Source organism: Notothenia rossii, assembly GCF_949606895.1.
Source record: "Notothenia rossii genome assembly, chromosome: 2".
Classification (NCBI taxonomy): Eukaryota; Metazoa; Chordata; class Actinopteri; order Perciformes; family Nototheniidae; genus Notothenia; species Notothenia rossii.
In genome coordinates, this window is record NC_136904.1 from 67,212,214 (window position 1) to 67,223,718 (window position 11,505).

The 11,505-nt window shown below is 43.8% G+C and overlaps 1 protein-coding gene across 1 annotated transcript; it reads left to right on the top strand.

The window, feature by feature from the left end:
• Positions 1-475: 475 nt before the first annotated feature.
• Positions 476-10,750, top strand: LOC307029661 (uncharacterized protein; the record flags this gene model as incomplete). Its single annotated transcript, XM_079665740.1, has 6 exons — positions 476-1,777; positions 8,111-8,343; positions 8,951-9,197; positions 9,331-9,569; positions 9,695-10,041; positions 10,150-10,750. Exons 2-6 carry the CDS (start codon positions 8,338-8,340, stop codon positions 10,748-10,750), a joined length of 1,440 nt encoding a protein of 479 aa, XP_079521866.1. The 5' UTR covers positions 476-1,777; positions 8,111-8,337.
• Between the last annotated feature and the right edge of the window lie 755 nt (positions 10,751-11,505).

The following is an 11,505-nucleotide window of genomic DNA, read 5'->3' on the forward strand; positions in this document are numbered from 1 at the left end:
AAGTTCCGCTGTACATCCAGCGTACTGTATCTGACTTTATTTCACATGAGCTCCAGTGTGGAACCCCACTGCACCCCCTGGTGGATCAATGATCCATTGCAGCTGGCTTCATTATAAATTACATTTATCTATCACGGGGGCGGTCTCAAGTCAAACTGGAGGTTTTCCCTTGAGCGAGGGCAGATCACGTACCGATCACGGCTCTCGCGTTTCAAACTGTCTGAAATGAATCGCTACATCTGTAAGCAGTCAAAGGTTCCAGTAATGTTTCCAAGTTTAGACCCAGCTGCTTGGCTAGTTCAAAGTCCACAAAACTGTCCTCAGCACCAGAGTCAATGAGGGCAGAGAGGGGCAAGGTCTGAGAGTTAGCACAAAGTCTGGCAGGAATCAGAAAATGGCTCAAAGTTTTGGCCACAATATGTGTAGGTTGCGGACTCGTCAGAACCCCCAAATTCACTGACGAGCCCTTGCGTTTGGGCGGACAGGACAGCCAGAAAGGAGATGCCCAACTTTACCACAATACAGGCACTCTCCAGACCTCATACATCGAAGACGCTCCTCAGGGGATAATCCGGCGCGTCCCAACTGCATTGCTTCCTCCTTAGCAAAGGTGGGCACGCGAGGTGGTGAGGTGAAGCCAGAAGGTCTGGATTTGGAGGGGGCAAACTGGGGTGAGATGTTTGGCTTACTTGGCAAAGCAAAAGGTGAACACTGCGCTTGCTCCGACCGCAGCCGGCTGTCGAGACGAGACACCAAGGAGATTAAGGATTGGAGGTCAGCAGGCTCATCTCTTGCTGCCAGCTCATCCTTCAGTTGATCCTTCAATCGACTAACAAACACAGCCCTTAAAGCCGCCTCGTCTCACAGCCCTTAAAGCCGCCTCGTCCCATCGGGCTTCTGCCGCCATCGTGCGACACTCGATAGAGTAATCTGCTTCGGCCCAGGTTAATGCTCTTCCACGAAGCAAACTCAACACATAGTTAGTCTTAGTCACCTCAGAAGAAAAAAGACAAGGGACGCTGGCAAAATACCTTGCTGCATTGAAAAAGAAATCCTCTGCATTTTTCCACCTCTCAATGGAAAGGCTCAGGGTCGGCAATGGGGAAATCCCGGCATGGAGTGGAATCCAGAGGTGGATTGGAGGGGGCAGGAAATGCAGCAGAAGACGTCAGGCTTGATATTTGAGCAGCAAGGTTCGAGATGTGTAGTGCCATGGACTGATTGCTGTCAACTAAGGCTCGAATCATCTGCTCATGTTGGCCCAGAAGATTTCCCTGATGAGAAAGGGCGTGCTGGACAGCGGCGGGATCCGATCCAGTGTCAGCGGAGTTCATTTTGACCAGTTCGTACTGTTACGCTCTCCGGGAGCTTACAGGATTGAACTCACAATGCTGAACACCAGGACGAGGAGACAGGGTTTATGTGGTAAAAAAGGTTTATTAACCAAAAAAAACCTTCAGGAGACAAAAAGAGGGATAAGATGTCCACTTAATCCAGGGCCAGGGTTTATCACCAGCAGAGGTGCGGAGAAGCACGGAGGTACGATGGCGAGATGAGCCGAGGATTCTGAGCTGGCGAGAGTTTCCCGGTTGGAGCTTGTGTGTGTGGAAGCACGGGGAAAACACCGACGAGGAGAGCCGGGGATCCAGAGCTGGCGAGAGTAGACAGGCTTGAGCCGGTGTGCGTGGAAGCACGGAGGAACACAGACCAGGGGTTGATGACTGGACGTGGCAAGCAGAGGAGTAGGCAGACGGGTACTGGACAGAGAGAGCACAAGGTAAGGATTACAAGAACACAGAGAGTATAGTTTAGCTACAGCTAATTTACCAAGTCGTATTACCAGCGTGGTGAAACGACGAACTGGTGAATACTGGATGGAGGAACCGGGTATATATGCAGGTGAAGGTGAGTATGTGTAATCCGGATGATGAGCAACAGCTGAGGAGATGAGTTGGCGGGAAACAGAAGTGGCTCAGCCACGCCCAGCCAGGAAGACAGACAATAACAAACACAAAACAAAGGGGCGAAGAAGGAGGGAGAACTGCAAATCCTCACAAAATCAAAACTGGCCAGGAGGGAACAAAAACATAATAATACATATAATAAAATAGCTTTCAGTTTTGTCCATCACAGAAACAACAGGTGGCCCCCCCCCCACAGTGTGTGGGCTATTTTGTCACCTAGAACCACTGGTGTCTTTAATTATGTCAAACAATTCTCCACAGAGGCAGGGGCAAGCACATCTGTTATTATGGACGCTGCTTTTGTACGACCTCATGACATTTTCTTTACTATATCAGTCTGGAAAAATGGTTACATTTTCGCAGCAGGAGATGCCGCGTACAAATCCCTTTTCAATAATTCCCCTCTACTCTAAAGTCGCATCTAAAACGCGATCTGATCTAGCTGTGTATATTTTGTTATTTTTGATTGTTATATTCAATCTCACTAGCTACATGGATGTTTGAAGCTTGTAAAGGGAAGATGACAGCTCTCACTCGCCACTCTGCTGTTCCTCAGCGCCGCTCCCCCTCCCTCCCGCTGAAATTATGAATGTAAGGTACAGCAATCATAGATAACACGGCAGGGTCCGTTAAAGTTTGTTTTTATCTGATTTCAAATAGGCCTAAGCAAATTCTTGGCTTTCAGAATATTAAACTTGTTTCGGCAAATTCAGATGATAAATAGGCCTACAAATTTGAAGCTTGTAACGGCATAATTGCAAGCGGAGAACGGAGTAATTTAACGTCACTGCAGGCATAACAACAGCCGGTGTTTCTCGTGAGTGTTTTCCCTGGGAAACAAACACAATACACATAAATGCAAAAATACACAAACACACACGTATCGCGGCGCGGAACACTGTACAAATCCCGTTTCAATAATTCCCCTCTAGTCTAAAGTCGCATCTAAAACGCGATCTGATCTAGCTGTGTATATTTTGTTATTGTTATATATATTCAATCTCAGTAGCTACACGCATTTTTTAAGCTTGTAAAGGGAAGACCACAGCTCGCCTCTCACTGCTCTGCTCTTCCACAGCGCCGCTCCCCCTCCCTCCCGCTGAAATAATGAATGTAAGGCATATAGTAATCATAGATAACACGGCAGGGTCCGTTACAGTTTGTTTTCATCTGGTTTCAAATAAACAAAGTCTTGGCTTTCAGAATATTAAACTTGTTTCGGCAAATTCCGATGATAAATACAGGTTTGAAGCTTGTAACGGCATAACAAGCGGAGAACGGAGTAAGTTAACGTCACAGCAGGCATAACAACAGCCGGTGTTTCCCGTGAGTGCAGTAATCCAAAACGGAAATATCTTCCCTCCGTAGTATTTTGATCATTTGCTCCGCTAATAATCAATCAGATCGATGGATTCCAGAGAAGAGAAAACTTTAAAGGCCTTTTTCTCAAAATGATGACTCTGTAACAGTCATTATATAATGTGACATATTTTGCTTAATATTTGGAGTAGCCTACAAAAACAATCCTGATATCATTAAAAAGCTAGGAATCAAAATGTGTCTTCGGGTCAATGCGACTGATTTCGATAGAGCAGGTCACTTTGCATTAGGTAAAATAAAGCAGGCAGACATAACAGGAAGAATATGTACATTTTAACCCAATCAAATAGGACATTGTCACACCATTCAAATGTATCCATGTAAATTACAACCAATAAAAAAGATTAGATTTGTTTATTTGTTACGTTGTTCTGTGTGTCAGCCGTTAACCTAGATAGAAAGAATATATAGCCTAAACTTGCAAACATGTCAGAAGAAGCAGCGCAGAAGAAAACTAAATACAGTCAATCTAAACTTAAATTTAACAACTGGAAGGTCACATCCCTGACATCCACAACTCCGGAGCCTGGACCTTCTTCAAACAGCGAAGCCAGATGAACCCAAAAGCAGTAGCTCTGCGGCCGCAGAAACTGTCAAAACCGCCGCCGCCCCCACCGCCGCCGTTGTTGAACCGAAATAGGCTGGTTCCGACTGCATGGAGGTTTGTTGTCTGGACATTGAGGCGGGTAAAGCTGTACAGCTAACTTTCGGAAAAAAGGAGACCGCTAGTAGATTATTTGGGCAAAGAGAAGGTACTTCAACGCAGAATGGTACAAAAACAGAGAGTGGTTAATTATTTGCAAAACCACTAAAGTGATAAATTGCGATGTTAACAACCTTATGATAACCTCATATGTTTTTAACTTAGGATCATACTTGTAGTCTAGAAAAAGGTAAATGTGTCCATTTTATTATAAAGTTGTGTATATTTACAGACTGTTGCAAAAACTAAGAAGCTTATAAACATCAGGTTTAAAACTAAAAGAGCTTTACAAAAAACACACAATTAAAGATGTTTGGAGTTTTATTTAGTTATTCATTTACATTTTTTGCCAAAGAGATGCTGATTTGAAACCCGTGTTAGGCCTACATATTACAGTATTTCCTGTTTCTGCCAGAGAGAGGGGAGTTTGTCCCAAAGCTTGCCGCTGTATTTACTCCCTCCATCTGACAGGAGGGAGCCTCATGTGTCACTTCACGGAGTTCACTCCGTCACGGAGGGCGAGTGTGTAGGGGTAGGGTGTAAGGTGTGGTTTGGGATTGGGCCATACACACACACTTTTTTTGGCCCCCCCACTTCTAAAATGAATCCGGCGCGCCTGTGTGGGGGGGTGTGTGTGAGTTACTCTCATTGGTTAACACTTGACCAGCACCTGCCGTGTCTTACAGTTTGATTGACAGCAAACACCCCCCGTGATGATAGCCTTCCCTGCGTTCTCAACAGCCATTGGATAAATCTGATTTTAGAAAAGCGTCTTAGCCAATCAAAATGAAATATGCGGGACAAACAAATTTGCGGGACGCACCAAAAGTCGTGAAAACAGGGACATCTGGTCACCCTACTAACAAGTGAGATCCAGCTAAGCGGTCCTACGACCATACTTGCCAACCTTGAGACCTCAGAAATTGGGAGCATTTCAAGCTGTTAGAACTGTTAGCGCCAGAACCTCAAAGCGGGAAACAGACTTTTAAAGATGAAAAGAACATCTACACATGGTCATTGTAGTTGTAAGTGCAATGCCTGTAGCACCATGGAGCATATGTGTGGGCTGGACCTGTATTTTACAGGAAAGGAGTGAGCAGAGGGTTGAGTTGTCCATTCTTGTTCTGTTTTCTGTGACTATCTTCCTCACCATGCTGAACACCCTCTCAGACTTTCAGTTGCGCGCGCTACTAAAGAGCTACCATGGAAACCAAATAATGGTGTACCTGTATTGAAGTCCGAGTGGAAACAGTCGTGAGTAAATCTGACTTTGTCAGAAATCGGGAGAAATGCAGAGACATACAGTATGACCCCGGGAGGAAACCGGGAGAGGGCAATGAAATCGGGAGCATCCCGCGGAAATCGGGAGGGTTGGCAAGTATGCCTACGACGCTGGTTATCAACTCGGTAAATCAACCCAGGGTGTCTGTCCGGCCGAGAGCGCGTTCACGTGAAAGGCACGGGGTGAGCAACATTCGACCAATCACAAACAGGGACAAGCGTACTAGACAAATATTAGACAAATATGAAGAAATTAAACCATGACTCAAACACTTAATCCAGGATAAAGTAACATAGCTGCACCTGCAAGGTGAATACAGAACAGCTGGTACAAAAAAAACTACAGAGTGTTTGAATGCGCACATGAACAGGTTTATTTATCACTGCCCCATCTAAGACACGAGTGGATCTGACTTTAATTACATTTAACTCAAGTGTTTCGTCAACTTAATGTGTTGTTTAAAATAACACTTCGGCATACAGTATGACTATAAGTGTTGCACGGGCAGATACGGCTCGAGAAGCTGACTCAGATGAATGAGGCGAGTAACAGAACTGACAGCCAGCGTGAAACTCGAGCGATTATTCACATCGCGTCCGGTGTAAACGCATCATTATTACATACTATTAAATCATTACAAAACAAAATCGCCACTCTCAGTACAGCGCCACTTTCTGAACAAGATTAGCGCCTGCAGGCGGGCTCCATGGACCTGTCAGCTCCGGACAGCGCAAAATGCGTACATGTGATTGGCTTAGAAAAAATTACAAGTACGAATCGGGTAACCGTCAGGGGAGTCTCAACAAACCCACACACGAATGCACAGCGATCCATGCACAGAAAGCTGCTTGTATTCTCAGGTTCAGAGGTTTTAAACGGAAAACACATATGTGAGGATCAAAAATACACATGTAAAACTTTTTTCTGTATTTGGATTTTATTGACATGTATATGAAATGGAACACATTTGTGTGTGCATTGAAAAACACAAGTGTGGATCCGGAAATACAAGTGTGAATCCTTTTGCGGATCATAAAATACAAGTGTGAATCCTTCTGTGTGCATGTGTGTATTATGAGACTGTTCTGAGCCTCCATACTCAGCAGCCTTTTTTTTTTTCTGAAGGTGGCATGCATCTCATGTTACAAAAAAACTCTACTGCTTGATGACAAAACTTCATAATGTCATCATTTGTAAATGTGCGTTCATTCTTTCAATTGTTTATTTCTAAATACGTGTTTATTTCGAAGGTAAGGTCAAATGTTATAAAATATATACACAATGAATTACTGAACATAAAGTTTCCTTATGTACTTCTATTAAAATGACTAATGGAAACATTTGCAATCGTCAGTTTGAGAAAAAATTGCAGAAAATAATAAAACAGAGTGGAAATCCTTTGAAAATAAATGAAAACATCATTAACATTGAAGTTATTAGTTTCTCACTGCAACTTCAATGGCTGAAAATAGAAAGTCCTCCAACAGACAATTAAAACATTTTCTTTTTTGGGTTTCAATGGATCGTTGGTGATAATAGTCCAAACACAAGGTAAGCAACTCAACAGATGTCTTCTAAATGACAAAGTGAAAATATTTTCGACGATTAATTACTTCATTAGCCTGCTGCTGTTTTAATTATTGCATCAATAGTGCTCATTAAACGATCTTGACCTCCAGATTTTCTGTGTTCCATGTAACTTTTTTCCCGTCTGCCTTTGTCTTTGTCCACCCATCACGAGTCCAGCCTTATGCAAAAGTGAAAACTCGCTCTCACAGAGATGGAAAACAGACAGCTCATTACGACTTTCAAAATTGAGTTCATTTCTGTGTGATCTATTAATCTATTCTGTGCGTTTGCCCATCCACAGTCATTTCTCTTTTCATTAGGCAGAACAATAGCCCCAATGCCACATCATTCATTACAGGCAATCAAAAGCAGATCCTTAGGGCCCATTTAATTCACTTTCATTATTAACATTACCACTATTATTAATATTCTTATTTAGAAGGCTGCTGTGACGTAGTATGTCTTTGAATTGAAATATGAATCCATCCTTTTGGCATGGCTATTTTCTGAATGGAGGCAACTCCAGCTCTCAGAACTGACTTCAAGATGAATATGTCAAAGATTATGTTTTTGATATGGAAGAGAAAACACAATGTGGTAATATGATATTTGAATACATTTTGTGCATGCAAATCAAGCAAAATGTGCAATCAGTATACAATAACTCTGACAGACAGTGGATCATACGAAAAAACATTCATGATCACACTGCCATTGAGCGGTGGAGGAAGGATTCGATTGTTTGGTAAGATGCCTTCTAAGACATAGACTATTGCAGTAAATACTCCACTTATATGTCTGATGTTTCTTATCCAACATAAAAAACGGTGGTTGCTAACAAGTGGCTATTTGAGACTAAACATGTAGTCATGCTGAACTAGGGTCAGCCTTTAGCTTAGCGCAGGTGACTTGAAGTTATGAGACCTTGATCTAGTTCGTATTACAGTTAAGCCCCTGTCACACTGTCCCGAAATTGACTCCCGATGGACACACGAATATGGAATTGTGAATTTCGCACGAAGATGGCCCCGAACTTAGTCATCGGCCAAGCAACAGCCGAAGCAAGTACGATGCCTACAGAAAGCCACACGTGACCTCCCGATGGTATAAAAGCTTCGGCAGTGTGGGAAATCAAATTCTTGATCGGAGATTATTGGGAGCAGAACACAAGGTAAATTCTACTTTAATTCTACGTTAACATGCCACCCAAAGCAGGGAGAGGCAGACAGAAGAAACTGGCTGTTAAATACAAACCGAGGTCCAAGAACACAGCACTGAGTCTGCAACCAGAGAGAGAAAGGGGAGGAAATGCAAGAAAGTCGGGCCAACTAAACCTCCAGAGCGGCCCCCAGAGGGTTCCAGGTCTCCTCAGCAGTCCAAAGATTCTCGGCAGCATTCACCTTCTCCTCGTCGTAACAGACATCCCGAATCCTCGGAGTATGAAGGTAAATATTTCTAACTTATTTTTGGTATGGATGGGGGCGGGCTTCGAGTTATAAACTGCGCTCTATGGGGAGTCTGCTGCTGCGTGTGAGTGTGTGTGGGTACGCACGCGCACCCACACACACACACTCACTCACACGCAGCAGCAGCATCAGCCCTCTCTCTACTTGCTACAAACTTAAATATGAAAAGGTTCAACTACACACACACACATCATCGGCATAGATTGCGTAATAATGTATTGCACACCTTGGAGGTGCAGTGCAGGCATATTGTCATTCAAGAGATGCGTAGTTCTTTTGGAAAGCAGGTTTTTCTTTTAGCCTATTTACCTCGTTAACGTAAAAAATACTCATTACATTGACACATGCATTATTTGTGATTAAAATAATGGTTGTTGGTAATGTATTAGCGACCCCCACAGATGTATAGTTTTGCTGCGTCCGTGGGAGCTCAGACCCCTCCTTATGGGAGCTCAGCTCCCATTGGCTCCTACATAACTCGAACCCTGGATGGGGGGCAAGAGGGGTAATTGATTTTGTTATATATATTCTCATACATTGTTGTCCTGCATGTACTTAATTTGTTTTCCATTTGGTATCTTTTCAGATGAGTCAGCCTCCCCCGCCCTCCCTGCAGGCAAGTCAAAGCCTAAAGTGGGCAACGGCGACAACGGCCCAGAAGGAGAACCCACCCCCTGGTGTATCATACAGCTTCACAGAGGCGCAGGAGGAGGCGATCGCTTGCTGGGTGAAGAGTAAGAAACTACTGTATGAAATGAAGGACAAACAGTACAAAGAGAAGGCATTAAAGAGGCACATATGGGAGGGAAAGGCTGCGGAGTACAGGTTGGATTGTAAGTAGAAAAAAATGTATATTTCAATTACTTTCAAATATTTGAAATATATTTCAGATACTTGACATACATTGCTGCCAATGAACATTTCAATGATTTGACTAATTATTTGTTTTGATTTCTGTCATTGCAGATCATTCAATTCTGAAATGGTACCAAAAACAGAGGACTCGATTCTCAAAGCTGCGGGAGGGCCACTCCAAGAAGAAATCCCAGAAGAGGTCTGGTGATGGTTTGTCAAGTGGTGACGAGAAAGACCCCATCCTTGCTGAGGACGCCAGTGAGAATAACAGTGACCGTGACAAGTTCATCCGCCGGGTATTTCGGTTTCTGAAGCCACACATCAGACATCACAAGGAAACACCAGCTAGTGTGAGTATATCATTGAAATTAAATTAAAACGGAACTTTGTCGAAAATGTTCAATTTCCCACATTTTTGTTTCCAAATATAACTTTCAAATGTACTTATGTTTATTTTCTATTTTTGTCTTTGCAGTTTAAGGACAAGTTGGCCCTGGCTGAGACGGGTGAGCTGGCTGGGAGTGACGACAGTTTTGCAGACAAATCCAGGGAGCCCAACAAGAAGTACACTGGCTACCCTACACCGAGACCTCCTTCCAGGACAGGAACAGCTGCTGATGACCAACCCGAGTCTCCTATGGAGATGAGAGTTACCGGAGAATCATTCCGTGATCTCCAAGAAAGGCTGGTTCAGTTCATTACTACAGAGCAACCAGTCAACAGGGCCACTCCTTTCTGCAAGTACCTGGAAACTGAACTGGATTGTCTGCATGATGCCTGCCTGGAACCTGCGTATGAGGACATCACCACAGTTCTTAACTAGTAAGTATATCAAATTGCATACATTTAAAATTCATTTATTTGATGTCACACATTTTATTTCAAGCTAAATTTGAGCTTGTATTAATCCTATGCTGTTTGTCTTTTCAGTTACCGGAAGATGTCCAGACAGTTCAGGATGAGGAAAGCGGCTGGTGACCAGATCAGTCCCTTCATAGATGTCCCGTCGGCATTACAGTCGCAGCAGCAGAGGCCAGTTGCTGTGAACCCAGTCTGCACATCTACCCTCCCCAGCAGTACTTACTTCTCCGCCAGCAGAGCGGCCTCCTCACCATCAGTGGAGTTCCAGCCAGGTCCCAGCCAGTGGCCTAAGAACCCACCTCCGGCATCAGTGTGGAGATCCCAGGAGTGTGGCTACGTAGAGCAGGTGAACCAGCAGCACAACTTGGAGCAACAGCAGCAGTACCGTACCCTCCAGCCAGCCAGCACTACTAGTCAGGGCTACGTTCCTTCTCCTCGCCAGGCTGCATTCTTCCATCTTCCTTCTCAGCCTCCTCAGCAGCAAATCAGTGGTCCTTGGCAGCTAACATCGCAGCATCCAGTCCAGGGTCCTCCGCCACCTCCTCTTCCAGCTCAGCAGTCCCAGCACAATGCGACCCAGGAGAGCCTCAATATCTCAGCTTTACTGCCACATGACGAAAATAAAAAAAAACACACAAACTTGATTGTATGTAATAAAAATTGTCATTGATATTTTCAGACTTTGTCCTTTTTTTGGTCCTTTATCCTTACTTTACAAGTTATTTTCATTTCTATGTTAAAGTACTATGGGACTTTACATTTAGAAAACTTGAGTTTTTTGAACCATCTAAATGTTGGGACTTTATTTGATTAATAAGTGGAAAAAAGGAAAGAAGAATTATTTTCAATCAACATTTCAAAAACAAAATGTATTACTCCATACACATTTTGCTTTAAGTTACAATGCAATATGTGAAAAATAATTTGTTCATCACAACATTTGTGTCTCTGTATTCATTTCATTGTCACTGCTTTGTGGGAATAATTACAGGATCATCTTGTCCTGCCATGGCACCGAACCAGCCTTTGAGGTAAAGTAGTGGCCCAGGTATCTTCTAATTTGCCTCCCCTTCTGGGTTCCAGTGTTCCTTGCCCTCTCATGGTAAACATCCAGAAGTACTTTGTCATTTCCCCATGCCCCTGGTATGACATTCAGGTTCTGCTCCTCCAAGTCCATCATGTTGTTGTGGGTGGCTGGATATCTCAGTCTGATTAGATTGTGAAGGATCACACACGTTGTTAGGATTTTTCTGCATGTCCCTGGCCTTTGGTTCATGGTCCTCAGCAAAACTCGGAACTTGTGTGCCAGAATACCAAAGGCATTCTCCACTACACGCCTGGCTCTGGAGAGTCTGTAGTTGAATACTCTGTCATGGTGCTCCATGTTTCTGATGAGAAACGGGTTCATCAGGCTCTTGTTGATCC